Source organism: Talpa occidentalis, unplaced genomic scaffold (genome assembly GCF_014898055.3).
Source record: "Talpa occidentalis isolate TD23 unplaced genomic scaffold, MPIMG_talOcc4v2.1 talOcc4.14, whole genome shotgun sequence".
NCBI classification, from domain to species: Eukaryota; Metazoa; Chordata; class Mammalia; order Eulipotyphla; family Talpidae; genus Talpa; species Talpa occidentalis.
In genome coordinates this window covers 18,096,541-18,124,214 of record NW_023601433.1, presented here as the reverse complement: position 1 = coordinate 18,124,214, position 27,674 = coordinate 18,096,541, and the positions used below count along the sequence as shown (strand labels likewise).

The 27,674-nt window shown below is 37.0% G+C and overlaps 1 protein-coding gene across 3 annotated transcripts in view; it reads right to left on the bottom strand.

Annotated features, from left to right (window-relative positions):
• Positions 1-271: 271 nt before the first annotated feature.
• The window catches only part of MPP7 (MAGUK p55 scaffold protein 7), a 164,791-nt gene continuing 137,388 nt past the window's right edge, over positions 272-27,674 (bottom strand). For all 3 annotated transcript variants that reach the window (XM_054694815.1, XM_037510158.2, XM_054694816.1), the window contains 6 exons: positions 20,695-20,865; positions 11,752-11,832; positions 8,722-8,815; positions 7,562-7,670; positions 4,539-4,682; positions 272-3,147 (listed from right to left, as the gene is read on the bottom strand). In XM_054694815.1, the coding sequence (XP_054550790.1) occupies positions 2,968-3,147; positions 4,539-4,682; positions 7,562-7,670; positions 8,722-8,815; positions 11,752-11,832; positions 20,695-20,865 (779 nt within the window). In that variant the 3' untranslated portion in view covers positions 272-2,967. The remainder of the gene's footprint in view (positions 3,148-4,538; positions 4,683-7,561; positions 7,671-8,721; positions 8,816-11,751; positions 11,833-20,694; positions 20,866-27,674) is intronic.

Here is a 27,674-nt window from a genome sequence, read left to right as displayed (position 1 = left end):
TCCTATTGAGGAAATACATCCATGCCACTGTATTTCTCGACAGCTTTAAATGACTACACTGTATGGGAAGAGAAAGACTACTGAATTCCAGCTGTTTGAGAACCTTGATGAAACCAATGAATGAAACAAATACAAAATGTACATTTAGACAGAGCAAGTTCAAATAAATCACTAGGTATCAGTAGAAAGCAGGATTTGTTCTACCATGGTAAATGGTGTAACAGATATCTATGTACAAAAAAAATTTTCAAGACATAATTTGAAGATACTTTATTATGAGCAAAGGTTTCCTATTACATGTATTTATAAATTCTTACTAGTCAAAAAGAAAATAAATAAAATGTATATCCTCAGGAAGCTTTTCATGACAGTTTTTTAAATCTGAGAAGTTTACATGTTTGTTGATTTTAAGTAATTACAATTTAGGTACATTGAATCATTACACAATGACAGGGAAGTCAGCCTTAAAGAGCTCAAGGACATCTATATCAATAAGCAAAACAGTGGTAAGAAATTTTATTTTTAGCTGACTATAACTTGTTATTCATGGAAAGACAGAATTCCTTTCTTGATCATTAATTTTAAATACATGTACTGAAAACAACATTCCCCCCTACTCTCTTCTCTCAAATAGACACTGTATTGGGAGGAGGCTGTTCAAAGAACTAGCACAGTGAAGTACATACAGAGCTTATCTTGCTGGAAAAGGAGGCTGGGAGGTGAAGAACGTACAGAATGAAGGGTCCTTTGCTACAATTACCAACACGCTCTTGGAGTTAGCCTACCTTATTAAATTTTAACCAAATCTGTCTTTCTAACATCAAGCATCAAGATGGCCACATAAAAGTCACTGCAATTCCATGTATGCTACCTGATAAAAGATTTCTCAAATTGCCAAAGTGCCTCCTTCCTTTTTTAATGGAAAATTATTGTGCAGCTCTAGCCTAGAGAGGGAGAAAGGTGTGGAATTTTTTAACACCCCCATCACCACGACCAGCAAGAAAAAGGGCTGTTTGACCACTTTCCACTATTCCTACAAGTAAAGAATTTAGGCAGTTATTTGCAAATGAAAAAAAAAAATCAATGTAGATTCTTCAAAACAAAGAATTTAGAATGCCTAAATTATTCAGATGTGCCTTAATTATTTTACATTTCCCATTATAAGAAGTTCCAATTTTAGGTAATTTTAGTCAGTGTTCAAAGAGGAGAATATTCTTCCCAAACCATCTATGTAAGACTTACAGTTTCTTAGACCAGCCACACAACTTACAAGCTTCTGTATCAGCTATGACAATCCTTCTCCTCCCCAACTTTTAAAAAACTAAAAGGCTTACTGTTTGGTTAATAGACTTAAAACTCATTTGGATTATGTTGTTAAGCAGTATTAAGTCAGATTATCTATTTTTGTTTATCAAGCCATGAAAGTCATTTTTGTCTCCATCACACAGGAACTCCAGTGGCTAGTGCTATCAAATGTGCAGTGCATGTAATACATGTGTGCACCTTTCTGTGTACAAATAAAAGTCAAGTATTTACATGGAATGTTGACCCTGACTTAAAAAAACTACTTTTTTAAATTATGACACTTTTACATATAATCAATTTATGTTATGAAGAGCCCCATTTGATAATTAAAAAAATATGCCTTTTCAAATATTTCATAAATATATAAAATTTCACTACATTCTATTTTTTTCTTTAAACATAACATCTAAACTCTCCTTACAAATCAACAAAAAATAATCTTTTTTGTTTGCAACTCACAGATGCAATGATTCGGATTGGCAAGTCTTACAACATGCAAGAACGGCAGGACATCTTATACAACTTATAGACATTTCTAGTATTTTGAACTATATAATTTGCTTGCTAACAATCTGTAGTATCAAAGAAAACTGACAGATCCCATGTAAATATTTACATTGTAAGAATCCTTGTTAAACTTCTTTAAAAATGGTAAGTTTACAATGGTATCTGGTCAATTTTAAGAACTGTTTGGAAGGTGAAAAGTAAATTAAGCTTATATGAAAAGTTTTCTAAAATACATCTTGGTGTAACTTAAATATATGGTGACCAGTTTGCACATATTTGAAAAATGATCACATTTTCCATAACTGTATCAGTAATTTTTAGAATAGGAATCACATTTTTATAGTTTAGTGGGAAATTCAGTTAGCTAAAATCAAAAACTTTTTGGTGACACCAGAGGTGTCATATGAGGATTTACAAATAAAAATGTCCTTTGTAATCATTACTTGCTCCAAGATAGCGCCATTCTCACTAAATCTGACACAGTCAGGAAAGATTTTTCGGTAGATAGATACTATTTTTTTTTAAGTCTACTTCCCTTATTAAATATGTGTTGAGTAACAGTTAAGTATTCATAAGGTCTTCTCAAGCTATTCCATGAAGACCACTCATACTAAAGCAAGTTTTCAGGAATTTCTGTAAGGTTTTTAAATGCACACACCATGAGCATTATGTATGCATAAGAAGGCTGCACTTTTAGAACAGAAAGAGGATTCTTCCTTAGTCTATGATGATCCACCCAGAAAACAGCTTTCTAAGCAAAGTTGTTCTAGGCTGCCAAGCTAATACCTACAACCACTAATATACAAACTTGATGGCAGATGTCTGAGACCAGTGGAAGTACTGAATTCCAGTATATATTCTCTAGCTCGCTCTCTCTCACTTCATCTTGGAGAAAGACTACACACTAAAGACAACCAGAAGGTTTAATGCTCTGATCAGAATACAGTGCAGGGCAAATTCTGATTTTGGATCTAATACTCAAATGCTGTATTTGATATAAGACTGTAAAAAGTTACAAACAAAACCAACATTCAATTTTAACAGATTGCACATCTCTTGACTATGATGTAGATTAAAAAAAAACCCAACCACCAAAATGGAAATAGATTTAATCATGCACTCTGCAAAAAAGATGATTACAGAAACTTTCCTTAGTTATGAATGTAACCAGCTCACCGGAACCCAATGGGTATCTGTCTCTAATTTGTCAAATGTTGTTTTTAGCTCATTGAATGCCACGGTGAGATCATCATTTATTATAACTTTGTCAAAAAGATGACCATACTGGTTTTCCATTATCTGTGCAGATTTAATCATTTCTTGAAAATCTTCCTCCTGACAAAACAAAGCATTTTAAAAAACATTGGTTAACCAGGCAGTTCCATCACTTCACATCAATGCCAACATTACACAACTGGTCTGCCTAACATTGTGCTGTGTTCATTCATTCACCTCAGACAGAACTGGAAATTACCCTCCTTAACTACAAGTTCACTAGAAGTCATAATCCCCACCTGACAAGAACTTCAGGATAGTCAACCAGTTTACTGTATTTCAGTATTAAAATAGCTATGGGGGGAAAGAGGACAGGGCTGTTTACTCGGATCCCTTGGTTACATTATTTATGACTATTCACAGCAAGAAACTGAGAATGCGAAGTAGCTGTTCAGAGTTGAGTACAGTCATAAAAGCACAGTTCCATGTCCTCTCCGCATATCAGAAGTGGCTCAGGGCTCCTTTACACTCAACATTTTTGAAACCAGGAAGCATTTTAGTTTGTTGCAAGATTTAAGAATATGTGATCATATACGTTAAGTGTCGGTGAGTCAAACCCTGAGAATGTTACCATTAGCTTCACTAAAAAACCTTTAAATTTATAGATATTAAAATAAATCTTTACCCTGAAACATACTGAAACCATTTCAGAGTCCACATTTCAATGTCGCAGGAGATTTCACAAGAGAAAATTAACTTCACTGTCAATCAAAAGACTTTAGTAATTAATATCACGTGACAATACCTGCTCAGTGTGGATATGAATCATCGGTATTTTAGAAAAAAGGTATTTATCAAATATTGGCAATCAAAACTAATCTGCTTTATAATTACAACCAATCACTTACAAATTAAAGATGAGTTAATCAAGAGGAGTGAGGAAAAAGCTCTTGACATTTCTTTGCTTTTGATTTTTGATCTAAAAGCAAAGTATACCTAAGTTTAAAAACAGAAAAAAATGAAAAACCTTACCAAAATTATTATACTCATTAATCTACCAATTGCCATTTCTAATAAATACAAATACTATTGTTGAATAATAATATGAGTCTACTTGTCCTATACCTAAAATGGTACTTTTTATTTTACTATGCTAAATATAATTATTGATGCAATGAGACAAAATAAGGCAAATTATTAAGTTTTTCATTTTGACTATTAGTAACAGTAATTTCTCCCTTTAAAAAATAAGGCTAGTCTGAAAATTAATTGGTCTCATATTGATGTAAGTCTGTATAATGGCATAGGAAATAGCTTTCAATCAATGCAATACAGAGATGCACAAAAAGCAATTACAGGGCACTCCCTGGGATGTATGTACCTAAATCCAATTCTCTCTTTTAAGAACTTCTGGACCCACATTCATATGTCACAGATTTCCTATGGTAGCTGCTCCTGCATTTGTGCTTAAGCACCACTTCTCTCTTATCCCCAGGCAGCATCATACTTACTGTAAAGGGTTTTGCAGCTGCTTGTTCATCTCTGCTAGAAATAATCTTTGCATTTTTTCTAGTCTCCCTCAAACGCTCGATTGATGGAGGCTTTATAAATATCACGTAGGGCTTAAATTCTAGTGTCCTTAAATGTTTCACTGTCTGCAAGGAAGAAAATAAAGTTTCATTATATTTCTTCATAATGTCATAAGTGAGTTTCATAATAAAACTGACTTTTCTTTTTTCTTTTTAAAGATTTATTTATTTATGCATACAATAACTGGGGTACAGGTCAGAGGTGTGGGGGGTGAGAGGATTCACCAGAGAAAAAGTGGGGAGCAGAACAGGCAGACTGACTGAAATACACTGCCAAGGGGAGCAGCAGGAAAAACAGGAGAGGTCTGCTGTGCCAAAAACTGACTTTTCTTTTTTTTTTTTTTAAAAAGATTTATTTATTTTATTTATACAAGCACTGGGTACAGTTACAAGCGCGGGAGGGTGAGAGAATTCACCAGAGCCAGAGTGGGGAGCAGAACAGGCAGAAGGACCGAGGTACACTGCTGAGGGGAGCAGCGGGTGGCAGGAGAGGTCTGCACGCCATGTGGGACCCTCGCCCAGCAGCCGGGGATCGAACCGGTCCGGGGATCGAACCGGTGCTGCAGAGGCTGCGGGCAGCTTCGCAGCCCAGCGCTCAACCGCTGCGCCACCAGGGGAGGCCCTGACTTTTCTTTCTAAGGAGAAAATTTCTTAAAATTACTTTCAAATTAAGGGCAGTCGGTAGGTCTTTGAATATATTATTCAATCAGTTGTTGACAATTAAATATAATAAATCCCCCTCAAGAGAGGATGGAAAATTAACTTACTTTAAAAAAGTGTTTTGAAATATGTCATATTTAATATTGAACAGAAGTGGCTAAATACACCACAAAATTGATTTTTAAATCAAATACTCAAAAGATGCTATAGATTAACTGCACATAAGTCTTCTGGCCACCCCAGCCTCATTCTGATCACAAGCATGTGCTGTTCTTTTTTTCATTCTACCCTCAGCCTCTTGCTTTCCACGAAGCTTGTCAGCATTTCTACATCCAATGGTTTATGTTATTTACACTATACTTCTGGGGACACATCTATAATCAATGGTGGCTGACAACAGAGGGTGAGAGTTGAAGGCTATTCTTGATCTGTGAGTCAGGACCTCTCCAGAATATGAATGTAAATCATAAACTCCATTGAAAGGCTAGGCGGACAGGTTATGTGAGAGAGAGATGTATAGGGTGTTAGGGGTGGGGTAAGGGATGGAGGAGCTGGTGAGGCCCTGCTAATATAAACTTTCCACCACACTGAGGGAGTCAGGAACAACCAGACCCAGTACACCAGAGGGGAGGTTCTTCCAAGGAGAAGTGGCCCACACATGGCTGGGTCTCAGCTAGGAGGCAGTTGCCCTCCTGGTTTTTAGGACTTTTACTCCAGATTTATCTTCCCTAAGAGGTATGAAGGTGTTCTCCAGGTCATTCTGGTACCTGGAGGTTGTGCACATTAGGGTACAGCCCTTAGATGGAGAATCTGTGGCCCCAGAGTGACAAGAAAATGCTGATTTGAATTTCTGCTGGAGAAATTGTGGTGTGACAGGGAACTGAATGACTTTCTCCACTCTCACTTTCAGAGTTCATAGAAGTCCCCAGGGTGCCTGCCAGGCAGTGCAACCTGGCAGCTAAGATAGGACCTCATGTGGGCCAGTTTCAGTGAATGGCCTGCAGCTTTATTTATTTATTTATAGATTTATTTTTTATTTACGCAATAGCTGGGGTACAGGCCAGAGGCACAGGAGGGTGAAAGGATTTACCAGAGACAGAGTGGGGAGCAGAACAGACAGACAGACAGAAAGCACTGCTGAGGGGAGCAGTGGGGAGACAGGAGAGGTCTGCCACGCCATGTGGGAATCTTCCTGGCCAGCCGGGAATTGAACCAACGATGCAGAGGCTGCGGACAGCTTCACAGCGCTGTGTTCAACCCGCTGTGCCACCTGGGCAGCCCTTTATTTATTTTTTTAAAAAGATTTATTTATGCATACAAGAACTAGGGTACGGCCAGAGTTGCTGGGGGTGGGTGACGGTGAGAGGATTCACCTGAGACAGAGCGGGGAGCAGAACAGGTGGATCTACTGAAATACACTGCTGAGGGGAGCAGTGGGCAAGACAGGAGAGGTCTGCTGCACCATATGGGTCACCTCCCTGGCCGGGGATGGAACTCATGCTGCAGTAGTTGCAGAATCCTTCATAGTACAGACACTTAACTATTTGCGCCACCAGGAAGGCCCCATGCCTGCAGCTTTATTTGAGGGGTTATACTCCCAGGATATACACAGAACCAAAATCGAAGGAGGAGGACCAAGAACCAAATGTCCATTGTTAAAAATTAGAAATACTGGGCCTCCCCGGTGGCGCAGAGGTTGAGCTCTGGGTTGTGAAGCTGCCCGCAGCCTCTGCAGCACTGGTTCGATCCCTGGCCACTGGCGAGGGTCCCACAAGGCACAGCACACCTCTCCTGCTGCGCCCGCTGCTCCCCTGAGCAGTGTTATTTCGCTGTTCTGCCTGTTCTGTTCCCAGCTCTGGCTCTGGTGAATTCACTCACCCTCCCGCGCTTCTGACTATACCCAGTATTTGTATAAATAAATAAATAAATAAATAAATCTTTTAAAAAAGTTAGAAACATTTATAATGACATCACATGTAAGAATACATTATACACACAATGCAATGTCTTTAAAAAACTGCATAGAAGAAAAGGCTATTGTTGGTAGTAACAGAATATAATAGTTACAAACAGGTCTCTATACTTCTAATCCTTTTCTAATATTATGAGCTTTTTATTCACCTAAGTTGTCTCTGGTTGTATTGAAATGTTTTTGTCATCTTAGGAAAACCATATATAAGCCAAAAGAAAGTAGACTTCAAATTTACCCGATGTTAAAAGGCTCACAAGAAGTATAGTAAATTACACAGGCCAGGAGGGTATTGAATAGTGCATAGTTTACTTACATGAGGCTGAACATCCAACAAACAAACTTTATTTTTAGCTAGGACAGACCGAACTGAGTCTATACTAGTGCCGTAGTAGTTGTTTTTATATTCACCATATTCAATAAACCTGCAGAAAATTAGGCATGCATCAGAATTATCTGTGAATTAAATATATAGATATGCAGGACATAATTCATATATATGAAAAATATTTTGCTGAACATGTAATTTTTCACCATCTAGTAAAGTAAGTAGGGCCAAGTACTCTAGAATGTCAATTTTAAAAAATCTTCTATTTTACATTCTCAAATCAGTAACACTTGCTTGTATTACAGTTAAGCAGAAAAATGTACTTTAGTCCAGCAGGACTCTAATGTTTTCCATCACCTCTTTTTCAGAACTAATGCAATGCAATAAAAAGTGAATAAGCCAAACAATAGAAACTACTGAAATTTCACTGCACACTACAGAATAACCAAGTGCAGCTTTAGAACTACAGGAGGAGCTGGGTGGTGGCTAATGGAACCAAGGCAGCCGATTATGTGCTATAAAAATGCAATCACTGCGCCAAACTTGAAAAAAGCATTTTGATGTTTCAATAAAATCCCACAATCCTGTATTAAAACATGCATTGCTCCCTGACACTCTAAAATATTCATGCTTCAGCAAATGGAAAACCTGGGGAGAGGGGATTGAGAGCTAGCTAGAGAACTATTTTGCAAGCCAGATGATTAACATTATTCATTTTATAAAAAAGCCAATGAGAGACGGATGTGTGTTTGTGTGTTTGTGTGCGTGTGTGTGTGTGTGTGTGTGTGTCTAAGACTGTGGAAGTAGGATCTGTTACAAAGTTGTTAATGTTTAAAATAATAGTCTACCCAAATTATATGTTAAGAATCAATTATGGGGTGGAAAAAGGTCAAAATAATACACTACCCACTGTCCCACATTCTTCAGAATAATTCCTAAACATTTACTAGAAAAAACAGTTCCAGGTAATTTTAAAAATTACAGGACAATATTGCTAATTGAATTATCACCTTTTATCAGTTTCAATAATTATAAAAATTAAAATACATTTCAAATGGAAGGGCTCCCTCCATTATCTAAAGCTAGATATATAAATAACTGCTTGAAAACAACAGTCTCATAAAAATTTTTTAAAAACTTCCACATACTTGTTATTTTGTACATCTGTCTCAAACAAATGCTTGGAAATAAAAATGTATTCAACACCATCACTCTCCTGGCTTCTTCTTGCTCTGGTAGTGTCTGTGATTTAATTAAGAAGAATTCAGAAACATTTACAGCAGCCACCTTAATAAGAACACTAAAAATGAAATCACAATGTATTTTTCTTAAATAAGATCTTAAAACTTACAGAAAAGGAAGTTAGCTAATGAAATATTGTAAAGTATCATTACTTCATATTTTCCAACAATATTAAAATGATATTGATTTGAAGATGGATTCAAAATTAAGTTGCATTGTGTCTGCTATTCATTATCTTGAAAACTAATATCGTATTTAAATAAAAACAGTATTTAAACTCTTGAGGAAAAACTCCTTTCTTTTGCAAACAACATGCTTACTGTCATGATTGACCAATTTTTATTCAATGAAATAAATCTAGTGCCCACTGGATTCTAGGTAAACTCTAAAAGTACTTCACCATCTCCCTGCATGGCACATAGCAAGCTTGCCATAAAGGTCTTAATGTGCTTGTCATTTCTCCTTTGCAAAATTATAAACATCTTTTTGGAATACTACCAAGTTTCCAAACTTTCAGTAAGTTTGCCTAATTATTTGCTACTGAATTACAATGGAACAGAAAATATAGGACCTGATTATTATCTTATTATGATCAAGCTAAATTACCTCAGTCTGATATAATTTTACTACTGAAGAATGTTAGTATTCAGCTGCAGAGAGATGGCATGAGATTCTCACAAACTCATTAACAGTGAGGAATTCTGAATAAGGAATCTGAAAACTCTTATGAGAAGGAATTCCACGGGAATTATGTGCAGGCTTAGCACAGGCAGGCCTCCCACTGTTAAGAACTCCAGAATCCATCAAGTATCTGGTACCTGTAACAATACTTGTTAACTATTGGGTTGTCTGTTAATTATTTTAATTTACTGAGTGATCCTTTTGAAAATCTAGTTATATATAGTCATTTAGATGCATTGCTGATAGCTTCTAGCCATGAAACAATGCTGATGCTGTTTATCAAGGATGCGATTTCCCCCCAAACACGAAACAGGCAGAAAACATGGGCTTTGGCCACCACTTACTTTCTAAAAAAAATTTTTATTGAAATAAAATGTTGAATATCATATTTTAACCACTGTAACCATTTTTCAAAATTGTTTCCTAGTACTCATTAATTTTTTTTTTTTTGTGGGACCCTCACTGGTGGCCGGGGATTGAACTGGCGCTGCAGAGGCTGCGGGCAGCCTCGCAACCCAGCGCTCAACCGCTGCACCACCAGGGGAGGCCTTCCTAGTACTCATTTCTATATTTTATTTTAGATGTATAATTTTTTTATTGAGGTAACATTGGTTTATAACACTGCTATGATTTAGGGGTATAGGTTCACACACAGCATTCCAGACAGATGTCATCCCACCAGGCCTGACCCTCAAAGAACCATTTACCCACTATCATATTCCAAGGTGCTCCCTGCTCTACCCAAGCCTTCTGGCAGCCTCACTTCAATGCCATACAACTGCAATAGCCCAGTTCTGGATGTTGTCGATTTCTAGAACAACTTCAGAACAAACTATTATTTTAATAGTTGGATGAACTGAAGACAAAAAAAATACCTTGCCGTCGGTCCTTGCATTCTGATAAACAACCCTCTCACAGAGGGTTCTGATAAACAATCTTACTAATACTGACCATCTTCAAAAGAAATTGATTTTTTACTACTAGTAAGCTATAATAAAGAGAATCTATAATTTGAAAGAACTGTGGCGTGTTCTACAGAAGCAAGAACAAGAAAGTCAGTATCATAAAACCTGGTTTCAAATCCACAGGTGACTGTCACCTACTGAACTCTGAGTAGGTCACCCATCCCTCCTACCCCATCTCCTTCTGTGTGAAAGGGAGGTATCTCCCATCTTACACTATGGAAAGGAAGATGAAGTAAGTTATGACAAATAAAGGTAATAAATACCCCAAAATTAATGTTTTTCCACTATAATCTGTTTTTCCATCCTCAAGGTTTCTTTTGTAATTGCTCACCTGTGAGCTTAACAATTGTTTTGTAAAACTTTCTAATTACCTATAGATTGAAGTTGTAAGAGAAGTGAATCATTAAAGAAAAAAAGAATGAAAAACTAATCACACATTTCCACATTTTCCTTTACTTTCATCTCTGCTGGTGGAAACCAGCAGTGCTCTAATGTATGGCTGAAAATGATTACAAACAATAATTTGGAAAAATGTAGTAACAAGGAGTAACTTGAGGTAATAGAAAGCTATAATCTTAAAATAAAGTTGAAATCTTCCAAAGCTGGAGAACATTGCTAAGGGCAATACACAAACGACTTTAACAAGTACTAAAACCACTTGAAAAAGCCAACATTTCAATTTAGTCTTTTAGATGACTTTCTAACATCAACATATTAAGTAGTCAAATGGCATTTATTCTGGAGATCAAAATGCTTCCAGCATCTCATTTCATTTGTAAGAATGCCTGTGAAAACCACTTTTATAAAAATAGAATCTAATTCTGTGTACTGAAGAAACCTACCGTACTTGGATTATATGGCCGTGAAAGGACCAGTTAACACTACCTGCCAATTACTACATATAAAAAGTAATTAAGAAAAGTTTATACTGTAAGTAGTCCCCTCCACTTCTCTGTGGTTTGGTTCGTTTCATCTTAAAGCTGGTGGAAAACTCTGGAAAACATTAACACTTATTTTAGGAAATAGAATAGTTTTACTTTTATTAGAAGAAAATTTGTAAATAACAATTTGATGCCATCTGTGTGCTGAAATTTGCCGTTGAGAATGTGAGAGTAGGGATGTTGTGATGAACAAATATTGGGTCGATGATTTGTGTCATCTAGAGCAAATCTCCTAATGCTCAGGCCTTGGTTTCTTTCCCTGTGATATGCAGATAATATCACTTTACTTCTTGGGCTGCAGGAAGGCTAGGAATGCTGCACTATTCAAGTGCAGTTGAAGAGAACTTACGGGGCACGGTCACACCATAGTGCTGCGTGTCACTGATCAGGAGCCTGCGCTTCAGTTCATTCAAACCCACTCCTACGGGACCTGAAAAACAGGAGAGCAGAAATCCATGACTAACCAAACACCATACAAGCATTTCTGTAAGAGATATGACTCCATAAGACAGAGAACACACATCCGTCTCTGGAAGCCAAGTGAAAAAGATTGTCTGTAGTTAAACTGAATGTAAGAAAAAGCTAGGGGTTCTTCTGTTGCTGTTTTAATTTTTCAGTTTAAATCCCCACCTCTCCATTAAAAGGGTTAGAAATATTTATGTTTCAAATGAAATGTACTCAAGTGTATCTGAGTACGTTACCTAGCAATAGTATTCAGAGAGCTTAAAGAGTAGGTGCAGCTAAAAAACCTTAATTACAAGTCTGGAGAGTCATAATATTCCATGTTAAATGTTTTTAGATCTTAATAAAGGAAAGCCTCTGAACCCCAATTTTACTTTAGATGGAAATCTAATTATGTATTTTAAATATTCAAAATCATTAGCCACATTTATATTTGCCAAGATCCTTTCCTACACTGTATATTTTCCCTTGCTCCTTAAGTATTTGAAAGCTTGCATAAACCTTACATATTTAAACCAATCAACCCATACATCCAAAACACCTATAATGATCAAGGCATATATGGAGTAAATGCTGTGAAGAATTAAAGATTGGAGAATTCTGCTTTCAAGGAAAATAACTGGATCATTCAAAGACTGGGAACGAAAAACAGATTCAAATGAAAAATTAAATGCACATAAGCCCTCAAGTGGTCAACTTTTCACAAGCTGCCATCAGAGGCCACTGGGTGGAGCATAAGTTCTCAGCCTAGTCTGTGCTGAGCTGGGCTCCCATCTTCATAACCCTCACCTGGTGACATTGGCTGCTGTGGTCTGATTGTGTGTGTCCTGATGAACATGCTGGAATCCTAACACCCAATGTGATGATGTCATTACAAGGTGGGGCCTTTGGGACATGACTAGGGTGGGGGTCGTGAGGGTGGAGTCCTCCAGAATGGGATCACTCCCTAGCCCCTTGACCATGTGAGGGCATACTAAGAAGTCCTCTACCAGGAGAGGGTCTTTACCCCACCATGTTAGTACCTTCTCTTGGGCTTGCAGGCTCCAGAACTGGTTGTTCACTACCACCTGCACTGTCCCACGCTATTGTCAAGTAGCAATGTTCTGGCAACGTCTTTGGCTTTTCTGAAATGTGGTCCTCAACTATGTCTTTTCACAACATTCCATCATACTCCATTTATGTTCTGAAATGGAACTTATTGCTAATAAATGTAACTTAGTAGTAATATAACTCTTCCCTCCAAATTAATATAACGCCCTAGCTGTACTACGGGAAATAGGTAAAAGCAGTTTATAATAAAACTGTATGTAAATGCGTGGGCATGACTAGAGAATGCAATGAAGGAAGGTGTCTGTACCTTACTTAAAATAAGTAAGTCTGGATTTAAAAGTAATAAAAAGACCAGGAAAATCACTCTATACAAGAAAGTAAAATGCCAAAGACACAGTGAACATTAGAGTAAGAACTAATAATTGGATAGAAACCACAGAGTGGACTTACTGGAATATAAGGAAAAGAGAGAAACAGCCTTAACTGGAAAAAAGATAACATGTGAGGAAAATAATGTTTGCCAATGATTTGCACTTTTGCATATAAGAGAACAAATAATTCCCCATGGGATGGGGCAGTGCTTCAGTGTCAAGAAGATAGATATAGATGTCTTATTTTGAAACCACAGTAGGTGTTGAGTCATCTGTTCAGTGCCCAAATGTCTAGCCTTACATTTAGAAGTCATGAGAGATATAGATCAGATTTTTGTCCTGTAGAAATGCCAAATCTGGGGCCTCCCTGGTGGCCTAGAAGTTAAGTCTCAGCACTATCACCGTTGTGGCCTGAGTTTGATCCCTAGCCAGGTAGCTGACCCACATATGGTGCAGCAGATCTCTCCTGTCTCACCCGCTGCTCCCCTCAGCAGTGTATTTCAGTAGGTCCGCCCACTTTGTTCCCCGCTCTGTCTCTGGTGAATGCTCTCACCCCCTATACCTCTGGCCTACACCCCAGTTATTCTAAAAATAAATAAATGAATCTTAAAAAAAGAAATGTCAAATCTACATCTGAGATCCCCTCAGCCACACTGATATTTTAAAAAGGTATCCTCACAAGTGTCCACAACATTCCCCAGTGAACATTCTTCACCACCGATACAGAATCAAACCTAATTTTTTTGACAGGTATATGCAGAATGCATGCAGTGAGCTACAATTTTACCTCCAATCTTTTGTTTTCATCCCTCCTCCTCTGGAATACCCACTCCAGCTGCGAGATTCCCCTGCTTCTTGACGCCTGGCAGGCTCTTTTCTGTGTCTCTGTGTTGTCAGCAAAGACTGCTTGCTTTTGTAGGAACACGCCTGTCCTTCCTCCACATGCTAATTCTTGTGTGCTGTGCAGGGTTCAGCTTAGATTTATCATAGGGAATCGTTCTCAATACCTTATTCGGGTAAAGTGCTGAGTTCAAGAGTTCCCTGTAGTCACATTTCAAAGGACCAGTCACAATGTATTGTAATGCTAAGCTGACTTGCCTCTGTCCTCCAACAGCCGGCACCTGAAAACAGGAATGCCATCTATATGCTCATCAGTTGTTTCCCTAGCTGGAAAATTGTAGGCATGAATTAATTTGTTTTATTTATTTAAATGATTTACGTTATTCTGGAGACACAACTATATGCTGAGTGAAGCAAAGGAGCAGGAGCTAAAGGTAAAAAGTACATGTATCTCGAAGGCCTGGACATGGTGTTAGGTGAGTTCAAAGTCGCTGACAGGAGTTGGGGGAGCTCAAGATTGAACCTGGTTCTCTTGATCTTAAGAGAGAAGAAGGGAAGGTGATGAATTTGCCTCTAGAACCACGAATTTTAGGTATGGAAATGTACCTATCTATAATTTAGACAAGGACTGCGATGTGAGAAAGAAGCCCCGTGAATACAGCCACGCCCAGGTAAAGTCTAGACTGTGAGGAGTGAGATGCCCAGGAGGAAAAGTGAGAGGAGGAAAGTGACAAGCATAAACGTATTGACCATCTGTGACATGCCAAGCACCACACAGGGAGTTATGTACGATATTATCTGAAGGCACAAAATATTCAATTAAGCTCTAAAACTTACTCTTTATAATAACTAGAAAGTAAAGACGAAAAACAAGTGGTATTATGACAAAGCTGTGTTCTCTGTACAAATGAAGCAAACCCAATTATAAATGCTCAAAAAATAGAGACCAAAGCATAAAAAGTCTCAAATGGAAATAGCAGGTGGCACACCAGACCCTTCCCCATGGCCCCTCGGACACAGGATGATGGGAACGCGCAGCTTCTTCCCAGCTTCACCTCAAGGCTCCTCGGCCTCTGCTGAGTCAGAGTCTAGCACCTTTTTCTTTTTTTAATTTCTTCGATAACACACACCAAAAACCCTACAGTGATTCATTTTAATTCTGGCGGAAAAAACAAGTCATTTGAGGTAGTGGGGGAAAGTGTGCCGCCTCTGTGAGATACCATGAAAGTTTTAGACTTTTGATTTCAGCCTCACACACCCTAACGCTCAGCGCCTCGCCTCACTACTCATAGGCAGGGCTTGCCAAGAATGATGAGCTGCAAAGGATTTCACTTAATAGTTTTTCCTAGATTCAGTGGTATCAGTTCATCATCGTCAGTGGTGGAAATATGCTCACGAAAATGTTAAAATAGGGGTACAATTTCAGGCTCTCTGACTACAAAATGTGCCCAGCAAGCCTTCAAACAGCATTTTCCTGACAGGACTCTGGTTCAATTCTGTTATCTCTGAGGGAGAAATTCTAGTTTCTCTTTAGACCTAGACTTACAAGTCAAAATCAAAACTTAGATCCACACTCTTGTCCTGTGTCTTTCTGTCATGGTTAGGTGTAAATTTACAACAATTTTAGTTGGCTGGTTTATATTTAGAATACAAAATCTATTTATACTGAGGTCACTTCAGGGCTGCAAACTGAAGGATTTATTTTTGTGTCTACAAAGGGACAGATACACTTCCATTCAATACATAAATTCTTGCAATTAATGTAATACATAGACATAAATAACTAAAAATAAGCAGGTTACACCACGGTTTATTTACAAACTTGAAATTTTCACTGTTCTATTTTAAGGTTTTCTTAATTGATGAATATGTGTAAGGTTTTATGATTTGTAACAAGGTTTTATGATTTGTAACAAAAATTTATGTATGAAAAAAATACATACTTTTATTAGAGTGTCAGTGTAATATACTTTCAAAATTAATTCATACTTGAAGCACAAAAGTTTTCATTCTGTAAACTATGGCCCCTCAAAAATCTACTTTCTGAATCTGAAACAGTTACAAAAAACTAAAAATAAAAAATGGTAAATGAGCAGACAAAGCACTGAGGCAGTAAGACCAGACAGTGCTTACCCTGGTACTTAAAACTACAAGTGTGCTGGAAAAATGCTTTAAAATACTGATTAATCATATTTTTTTTAAAAAAAGGTTTATAGACATGCTCCATTACGGCACTGTAATTTGAAGCTTCAACCACCTATTTATTTCTGTATTAATGCAAATTCTGAATGAATGAATAATTATTTACTACGATAATAATGTACTGCTACTAAGAAAACAATCTTATTGAAATCAATGAAATACGGTATTTTTTAGTGTCACTTATGTAGTCTACAAAGAATGGACATAATACAATTTTTATTTGTAAATATCTACATAGAATTTATTTGCAACTTAGACTTTGTTCTGAAGGCTAATTAATAAGCATTAAATTTAATTTAATAATATAAATATAGATGGATGGTAATATACACATCAAAAGAAATGCTAAAGATTACTTTGTTATTAATCTGTTAGGCAATAAATTTCTCAGAAAGATACAGGTAGGTGGAGAATAATTACTCAAATTAGTTTTAACATATCATATACTATTATAACATACTATATACTGTAAAACAGTCAAAATGCATGGACAAAATCCATTTTTATTTTAATTTATACCCAATATTAAATCACATATTAAAGAGAAATCTGGTGTACTGACCAAGTACTGTTCAGTTTTGCTATTTATTTTTGTACATTTTGGCACAAACATAAAAATGTTATATTAGGTAGAAAGCTACTGACATGGATGTAGCTTTTACTGCGTGTTTATGTCCAGTGTACCTGTGCTGCTTTACATGAAAATTCTTCCACATTTTCCCCCAGACATTTTTATGATATTGGCCAGACTTGTTTCTCTTACTATCTAGAGGAAATTATCACAATTACTGAAGTCTGCAATAAATATTGAATCTAGATGCAGGACTAAGAAATCAAGTCCTGATTCTTCACCATCTTTATTAGTGATGAAACACTCTTACTTGATTTACTAACACAAATGAAGTCACTATGTATCCCTTGGATCAGACACACATTATAAAAAGTCTAAAAGTCTACTTGCTGTACAAAAGTTTTCGTTGCTAAGCATAAAATAAAAACAACTACGCTATTGTATTTGCCTCAAAATCTTACAATGATCACATTAGTGGATGGCTGAATTTTGGTGCTGGAGAGTGATAAATCTGTTTATAAAACTAAATTTAAAGGCCTCTTGGAATCAAATGACACAGAAAATATAGCACCTTGGCAGTTCATAAGGTGCCCTGGTAGAGGCTAAGATATTTTTTCCCTGTGTCTCTTTCATATGGAAGAAAAATGCTATTAATGAAGCATCCATTTGTATGTTAATGTCAAAAAAAATCAGGAAGTGGGAAATTTGTCAAAAGACTATTTTTCCCTTCCCTAAGCAGTTATTCATACCAAACTTGAATAGACTGACTTAAGCACTCATCTCACCTCCATTTTAGGGCAATACAGAATGTAATAACATTAAAAAATCAAAATAGGGCCTCCCCGGTGGTGCAGCAGTTGAGCGCTGGGTAGCGAAGCTGCCCGCAGCCTCTGCAACGCTGGTTCGATCCCTGACCAGCAGGCGAGGGTCCCACATGGCGTGCAGACCTCTCCTGCCACTCGCTGCTCGCCTCAGCAGTGTACTTCGTCAGTCAGCCTGTTCTGCTCTCCACTCTGGCTCTGGTGAATCCTCTCACCCTCCCGCGCTTCTGACTGTGCCCAGTGCTTGAATAAATAAATCTTTAAAAAAAAAAAATCAAAATGAAATTATCCCTGAGTCTTCCTTAGCTAAGTCTTCCTTCTCAGAGTCTGCTCAAAAATACAATCTTTTCAATGAGGCTACCGTTGATCTGATTTTCTTGAACTGTCCTGCTTTTGCTTTTCCCTGTAGCATTCATAACTCCCTAAAAACTACACAATGATTTTATTATTGATTTATTGTAAACATGCCTCTTGTCTGTCACCTCCTCATTAGCATGTGAACACCATGAGGGAAAGATGTGCTGTTCACTAACAAACCCACCTGCTTAGAACACTGACAGCAGAGTCAGTATTCCATAAAAATCAGCTGAGTGAACATAACTGTGATTTATGCCCAGAAATTAAACCTATAGTATAAACATTTAAGATAGACCAGCAATATAAAACCTCAATTGGGTTTCTAATAAAGATCTTATTTACCTCTTACATACTAGGGTTTAATTTTAAAACCATCATATACTTATCAGTTCAATTCTGATTTTGGGTTTACAGTTGTCTATAAACAATCAGCAAGAGCAGATGCCCATTCTGACCAGCCTTCCATCAAAGTTCAACTAAAGCTCTGGGAATTCTAATAAACACACTAACATTTACATTTAGTTTTCAGTGCTCACTTTTCTCTCTGCTTTCTGTGGGAGACCTTCTGTTCTGCCATGTTTTATGGAAATACGGTGACAGTCATAAATGTCTATTTATTCAAACTACGTCCACAAAGCAGTCCTTCAGCGGCATATAAATTCAGCATAAAGGAGGGAAGAACTTAAATGTTCAAGCTTGAAACATGAATTATACAGAAAGATTTATTGGTAGTTTGCTCTTATGCCCCATAACCAGACAGAACTAGTCACAAAGTCTGAAAAATTGTCTGAAAAAGGTCAATTTTTGCACCTCTATTGACTTTAAAAAGAGTGTCTGAGTAGCTATTTAACACTAACGCTTTCTCTGTTCTCTACCTTTCCTAAACACACACACATTATTGGGCTTTATTTACTTTACTTTTTAAAAAGTCCTGTTTCACTAAAGATAAAACTTCTGCATAACAGTATACTAAATATCTGACATTTGGTTTTTTTTTTTTTTTTAAGATTTATTTATTCATTTATACAAGCACTGGGTACAGTCAGAAGCGCGGGAGGGTGAGAGAATTCGCCAGAGCCAGAGTGGGGAACAGAAACAGGCAGACTGATGAGATACACTGCTGAGGGGAGCAGCGGGCAGCAGGAGAGGTCTACGTGCCATGTGGGACCCTTGCCGGCGGCTAGGGATCAAACCGGCACTGCAGAGGCTACAGGCAGCTTCGCAGACCAGCGCTCAACCACTGCGCCACCAGGGGAGGCCCTGACATTTGGTTTTAACATACATTTTGGAAAATACTTTTAAAAGTGGAAGGGAATCTAAGAAGAGCAGATGCCATTTTCTACCAGCATTCCATCTCCTGAATGTGCATCTCCTTAACATGCACCTATCAGTTTCACAACAAATATCATTATTCCCAGTGGCTTTGAAAACTCTGGGAAAGAACAAACTGAGCTTGAGGAAGACCATGCTGCTTATATTTCTCCCACTCCCTACACTTGTTGTAAGAGCCCAGGAGCTCTTTCCTAAACAGTGATATTTACAATCAGGAAAAGTAAACAGTTAATTTGAAAACAATCCAGAATTTCCAAAATCCAAGTTCACTGTTTGAATACCTCTTTTACATGATAACCTACCTTACAAGTGTTCTGACCACTCAAGTTCAAAATCAGCAGAAGTCAACTTGTATTTGAATATATCAATATCATGATTATCTTCTCAGTATTTTTAGTTACTACATAAGAGCTATCTTTTATTAAAACATTAGTAGGTACCAGGAGTTGGTCTAAGTCTTTGCAAATATCATTTTATTTATCTGTCCAACAACCCTAGAAAGCAGGTGCCCTTAGTGTTTTCTGCTTTGTTCAACTAAAGAAATAAGCCCAGAGAAAATGGGCAATGTGCAGGAATCACCCTGCTACTGAAGAGCACACCAACATTAGAATCCAGCCTACCTTGCCCGGAAGGCCCATTTCTTAGCAATCCACACTACCCTTCCTCCTGGGATATAATAGATTGGGATCTATCCAAACAGTAGCCTTGTGATACCTCAGCTGGTCATTTACTAGCAGAAGAAAGCAAGTACACTACGCAAGTACAATACAACTGTCCTTTGAAGAGCAGTTACAGCCAACGCCAGTGGACTCCACTGTGGAATGTCAAGCTCCACAGAAGACCACAGTGCAGGTGGGGATTCAGTAAGTGACACCATCAAAATGAATTTTCCAGCTCCCACCTGTACATGCATTCTTGATTTTGACTAGTTTGACAGATTCTTCCTTTAAATGAACCGTTACTAAGGAGTGTGCATAAATTTAACATTTTTACATGACTTCCTTTCTCTATTTTTCAAATAGAGACATAAGATGTACTATTTACTTGGGTTTAATGTAATCTAATATGATAAAAAGAGTAAGACTAATAGCTTCCATTAAGTCTGCTGTATTAGAACAGAGACCAAAACAAATGATCAGCAAAGACTAAAGAGTTCATTCTGGAGACCAAACAAAAGTTGTTCCAGAGTAGACTTTCTAGCTTGCAAACTTCAAGAATCGCTCTCTCTGAAGTTAAGTTCTTACAATCTCGCCTCTCTCTGCAGAATCACACATAGAGGCACTCACCAACCAGGACCACGAGCCTGTACTTCTCGTTGGTCTGGCGCCGGTAGGGCGTCACTTCCTCGTACGTGGGCACATCGGCTGTGTCGTACTGGTCACTCTTCTTGCATTCGTACATGGACTTGTTTGTTTTCTTATCTTTTCTACTAAGACGGAAGCTTCTTCTAAAACCAGCTGCAAATACAAAAAATAAAATCTACTTTTAGTAATAAAGATCAAAAAAAGAAACCCCTCAAAATCAAAAAATTTTAAAGCACTCAGTTGGATTCAATCTTATTCTCATCTGACAAGAGATAACAAAAGATACTATACACCTTTACTAAAACAGCAATTTATAAGAGAATCATCTAGCATTTGTTTTTGTAGTTATAACAAATTTTAATCGGGTCCAAATCAGTTTTGTGGGTTTATACTTTAGAAACTTGAGCTAAAAAAATACAATATAGCAAAATGAGGAAGTCAGGAGTTGTACAGTTTATCACAGCATGATTGAGAAAAACATCTTGGATAAGAAAAAATTAAAAGCACTGTAAAACATTAATATAAATGATGATATCTCTCATTCAAAAATACCAGTTATTTTATAGAAATTTTAACAATAAATTATGTATTGTTAAATAAAAAGAAAACTAAGTCAGAGAAGACAGTGCCAAACATGCCTAAACATGACTGAGGCTGCAAACCAGTCTGTCACCAAAGCAAGTTACTTAATTTTTATGAGACTCCACAGGGTGGCGTAAATGACCAAGCCTTGGGTCCTTCTTCTCCTATGGGAATTCTCTACTTTTATAATTTGAAGCCTCGTGATATAGGCCTCCAATTGTGTAGTTGTGGAAATGGTCTCACAGTCTCAATTGTGGCTTATCAATAGGTCATATGATCTTTTACTAAATTAATTTTTGAAATCTTTAAATACTTTAAAAAGCCTTCACCAACTCACTGCTGTTTTTTATAACATGTGGGCTTAAAAGCTTAGGCAAAAGTTCCTTTTCTCGGTCCTTTACATGTTGCTGCATTTTCTGGTTTTATTTTCCTTGCTAGAATAGTGATATTTACCACATACAGCACTCAAGAATTCAGCAAGATGGGCAATCAATCCTCAACCTAACCAACCTTTAAACTCTCTCAAAATCCAAACTTTGAGAGAAAGCAGTTTGGTTTTTAAGACATTATATTCTGTATCAACTCTATAGTATAAAACAAGACACAAGTGTATTTTAAAAATATATTCTCTTTGGAAAGAATATTGATCAAATTGGATAATCAGAAAACTTTTAAAATAGAGGTATTACATAACAAAATGTAAGAACATAATAACTGGTCTATGTAAATTTTAGGGAACATAAAGAAGACAATTATTATCAGTGGATTTAAGAAATTAATAGGATTGACAATAAAGACAATAGCAAAAAACAATTATCAATAACCATGGAGCTACATAACTCACCTTATATATTCATGGTCTAAAAAAACCAAGCACAATGTTAAGAATGGAGTGAGAAAAGTTCATCTGGTAATCTATTTCCATGGCCCACCACGAGTCATTCTGATTTTAAAGACATTTGGATCCACTGAAGGAAAAGGTTTACAAACTTTTTGAAACAGGAAGATAATTTTACTCAAAGCTCTCTTACAAAGGCAATGGGTAAAGAGGACAAAGCAAGCAAAAAATGGATGAAACCCTATGGTATTTTACTCCAAAAAGATGAGATCTGAGGAAAGTAACAAGAGCAATGTACAATTCCCGTCTTACCATGAGGAAAAGATGTGTGAACGCTGTAATCACACACACACAGAGGTCAAATTTCTATACAGAGTCAGAGGGAAAGCTGTGTATTATTTTCTTCATTCTCATTTTCTAGTCAATTGAGAGAAACTCATGAGAACCTGGAAATAGGATCCTTCTATCACAGAGCCCTCTCAACATTATGCCAGACTTCACTGCTCCCACTGCTTCAGCGCAGTATTTCTCTCAATTTATCCCATCCCAGCCCTTCCCCTAATCGGTTACCTATGCCTGCTGGTCCAGATAGGAATCCAGTAGAAAAATGGCTTAGCACTTCCGGCTTAGCACAAAACTGACACATCTGTACCAGTAACTTTCCTATACTGCTATTTCATGGTGTTCCAGTGCCAGGTTCCCACAGTCCGTGCTTCATGGGAGGCAATTATAGGATAAGCAAGTAGAAATTCCTGGTATGGAGAGAGGTTTTTTCCTCTAGTCACTACAAACTTACAGCACAGGAATGGACTAACTGGGACATAATGCCTCATCCAAAGCAAATGAAGACCAAAAGCAAAGACTTGGAATCTTTCTGGTCCAGAATCCCATTAAGTCCCAAACTTCAGTGTAAGCGCTTATCTAACCAAGCCTTACAATGAACTGAAGTTTTTACTCTCGTCATAAACAACAGATACAGAGGGGACAAAGAGAAGGTCATCATGTGACTACTGTGGACATTGGAGACAGGGCCTCGGCCCACAGATCCTAGGGGATGAGCACCATAGAGCATCTGGTACCGAATAGGGGCTGCCAAAGTGTGCTGCATTGAAGTAATTTTAATATGCAACCACAAAAACCCTACAATCACGCCAGTTCCTTTTTTTAAAATGTAAATTTCATGAAAGAAAGCAGGACACACTTGAAGTATTTTCACAAGAGAAAATTCCAGAAGCAGACAAAATGACAATACACTGCATTCACAAAGGCTCTGAGCTGAAAGGAACTTGGGCGACCACCAGGCCCACTACATCCCTGCTCCCTGATGGCTCTGAGGCCATGGCCATCTTATTCCCATCAGTTTTCCAGATGGCAACTGGCCAGCAAGTGAACTCCCACAGATTATGAAGCTCGACTGCCATGACCCTTTGTACTCCATCGATAATACAGGAAAAGAGGCAATTAGGTGGCCACAGACATTTGCCCACACAGCATATCACACGTGCCAGAGAGCAAAGACCAGGGCTCGGTTAGCCTATAGGTCCTGTAGGTGACTTACCCGCCAGTTAGTGACTTGCCAACATTTAAAAACTTTTCTAAGGCTCATTTCTCACAACATTAAAATGAGGATAAAGACAGTACCTGCCTCACAGGGCTAAGGGTTAAATAATTTACGTAAAGCCTTTGGCCCAGTATTTGCCGTAAGGCGACACCACTTTCGGTAGCAGTAGGTTAGTACACACAAATGTCTTCAGCTGACTGCATGTACCTTCAGGACCAGAACACATCACAGCCCCCTGTACCCTCATACCACACAGTAAAGCAAGAAAGGAAAAATCAAATGAAGGGCTTTATAAATTTTTAATTGGTTAATGTTGTGAAAGAGACACATATTAAAATTAAAGCCAGATTTAAAGATGTTAAATATTTAAAGAAACTCTTTAAGAAGCAAGGTATTAAAGCAGTGAGTAAACACAACAAATTATCATTTCATTTTTTTAGATACACTTTCTACAGATGTATTTGTTACTATATTTAAAGAGCATTCTTACCTTCTGTCTTCCATACTTATGATCCTTTCCTCCCCTGATCCACAAAAACCTTTATGTTCCGTATTTACATCACACATTATACATGTACATACACACACACGTGTACACACATATATGTGTACACACATATATTAGAGAAAGGAAACAAGAAAAATTCACCACCCAGAGCAACCAATAAGACAACTAGAATAGAGAATATGATAAAAGGTCTGAAATGCAGAACACTTACTTGTGATTATTTCTCAGACCAAAACAGAAACAAAACAGCTTTTTTTCCTAGGACCTACCCTCTGTGAGTAGTAGGTGATGGCAAACTTAGGCATGTTGTTCAAGAGACTTTTTTTAATTTAAATTTTATTTTTATATTCACCATACAATGACAACCCCCTTATTTTAACACCAATCCCTCCTTTCCCCGTCCCCCACTCCCCATAGAGTGTCTCTGGTTCATAGTTGTTTGTTGATTTTGATATTTTCTTTCTTATAGTTATTCTTTTTCCTGGTCCCTTATTTAAGTTTTCTAGATTCCTGCTATAAGTGAGACCATCCGGTATTTTTCTTTTTCTTTCTGGCTTATTTCGCTGAGCATGATCCCTTCCAGCTCCAACCATGTTGCTGCAAATTGCATGTGTTTATCTTTTTGGAATGCTGAGTAATATTCCATTGTGTATATGTACCACATCTTCTTGAGCGAGTCATCTATTTTTGGGCATTTGGGTTGTTTCCAAAGCTGAGCTATTGTAATTAGTGCTGCTATAAACATAGGGGTGCAGGTGCTCTTTGGAATTGATGTTTCTGTGTCCTTTGGGTAAATACCTAGGAGTGGAATTGCTGGATCATATGGAAGCTCTATGTTTAGTAGGTCAAGAAATCTCCACACAGCTCTCCATAGTGGTTGGACGAGTTTGCTCTCCCACCAACAGTGCAGGAGAGTTCCTTTTTCTCCACAAGCTTGCCAACATTGTTGTTGCTAGTTTTTTTAATATGTGCCATTCTCACTTGTGTAAGATGGTATCTCATTGTAGTTTTGATTTGCATTTCCCTGATTACAAGTGATGCTGAACATTTTTTCATATGCCTGTTGGCCATTTGCATTTCCTCTTTAGAGAAGTTTCTTTTAAGCTCTTCTGCCCATTTTTTGACTGGATTATTTTCTTTGTTTTTGTTGAGTCTCATCAGCTTGTTCAAGAGACTCTTAACATTCAAACTTCACAATATAAGAAGTGATATGTCAGCACATCTTCATTAAATCTAAGTTTCAGGAAAAGTAAACTGTCAGGAAAAGGGGTTAATCATTTCTTGCTTTCAGATCTTATTTCGTTCTCTTATTAAAAGAACGTGTACTTAAACTGAAGGTAAGCAGAGGCCTTTTTTCAGGCAAATGTGAATAACCCTGAACCTACTTATATCTAGTTTATTTTCAATGCAAAAGTCTTAGCAAGAGTTGGCTTTTAAAAGAAGGGAAAAGACACAGTAATGAGAAATTTGGAGAAGGGAACAGTTTCTATATATATTTTCCTTATATTTCACATTTTTATAATTTATAATTGGCTCAACATTTTTATGAACAGGCTTTTTCCAGGGCACTTACCCACAGCTGCTAGATTTGCATTTTTTAAGGGAATGGCAGGCTGACTTTATTATAATAGGGAAGACTTTGTAGAAAGACTGCAGTTGCAGGTCACCCCCTAATCACAAAGACATTTCTTAGCTAATATTTCCCTGTAGAAATAATTTCTGATGACTTGTTAATTTGTCATTTAATTGTATAGCTTTAATTTTGTTTTTTACTGTAAAAGGTGACATTTCAAGTTGCTTGCTATTTCCTCTTTATTTCAATAAGAATATGATAAACATCCCTACACCTGCCTCTTATTTGGCCCACTGATGATTTCATTAGGACAAATTGCTAGAAGCTAGATAGATGTTACCCAAATGCTTCTCAGATCAGTTCATAACAATATACATTTCCAAGAGTATGTACAACTGCCCACACTACCATTCTCATTAAAGGAATTCTAATCACTTTGAAATCTTTAGTGACCTGAGAAGTAGTAAGCTGCTATCATTTTACTTGCATTGCTAGTAGGGTTGAGGGTTGTTTCATCTGCATTTTTTCCTTCTCTAAATTATTGTTTAATACATTTGATCATATTTTGATTAGGGTCTACAGAAACACAAATACTCACCTTATTTTTTAAGGTCAAAATGCTTGGCCCTATGAGTTTTAAGACTGTTGATTTTTCTTAACTTTTTCATGAAGAAATAGTAATGGTTTATGTATTTGAATATGTACATTTCTTTTCTCCATCACTTCTTCCATTGTTTTTATGACTTTACTACCCTTAGGTCTGATATTTACCTATATTCTCTTAGGTTTAAAAACTTGGCTGCATGGCTTTCTTTACACTTAACTTTTTAAACCCATCTGGAATTACTCATTTATCCATTTGCTATTCAAATTACTCAGCTGGAATTCTGAGATCAAGCTTGCGAGGAGAGGCTGTAAGTTTGTATTTTTCTAAATAATGAACCTATGGTCCCAGAGATATTTACCAAACAATTCTTTCACTACTTTTTGTTGAGTCACACATTGTACTGAAGTACAGACTACTTGTTATTATGTCATGACCAAAACAAGATGATTGTTAAGGTGAGCTTTGATAATTCTTCTAAACAATGTCAATCCCAAAACAGTACAAATTGTAGTGATGGGAATTAATATTTATTGAGAACTTTTACAAGACAACAGACACCACTCAACTTGCTGTCTCTGGGTGTGTTCATTTAATTCTCGCAGCAACCCAAAGAGGCAAAGAGAACAATCCTGGGGTTTAAGTAGCTCTTTTATGGCAATTTAGTAAAACAATGATTGCCAAGACTTTGGTTTAAATATTAAATGAGAAAATAAATTCAAGAAGGAAGTTTTTAGTGTTTCTCTACATACACAGACGTGCAATAGAAAAGATGAGTTTTCTGTTACTTCATGAGGATAATTTAATATGAAATTATCAAAGGGTAGTCTAATTTAGGGATTAAAATATAAACTTTTTCTGTTAATACTTTTTTCAATAATGATTTAATACATATTTGATATTTCTCAGTATGCTAATGTGCAAAATACAAAAATACATAAAAATATCACTTCCCTCAAAAAGCTTCCAAGCTTCTAGGGGGAATGCTTACACTTTAAGGAATTTCACAGCATCGACTCATGACTAGAAAGTAATATTTTTATACCAAGAACTATCTGATTTGATTTTGACATTTCTCTTAAATTGAAAATCTAACTCAGGCAGTTGTGAATTTGGTTAGGTTATTTTCAAGTTATCTACATTGTATTCAATAATTAAAATAAACTTTGTACTTGCATATGTAAATTAAAACTCATTTACTATTCAAGTAATTTTAATATTGTACATAAATATTTTGTTTATCTAGCCTATAATTTCAAATGTTAGGGATATTTTTAACAGTAAAAAACCTGGAAG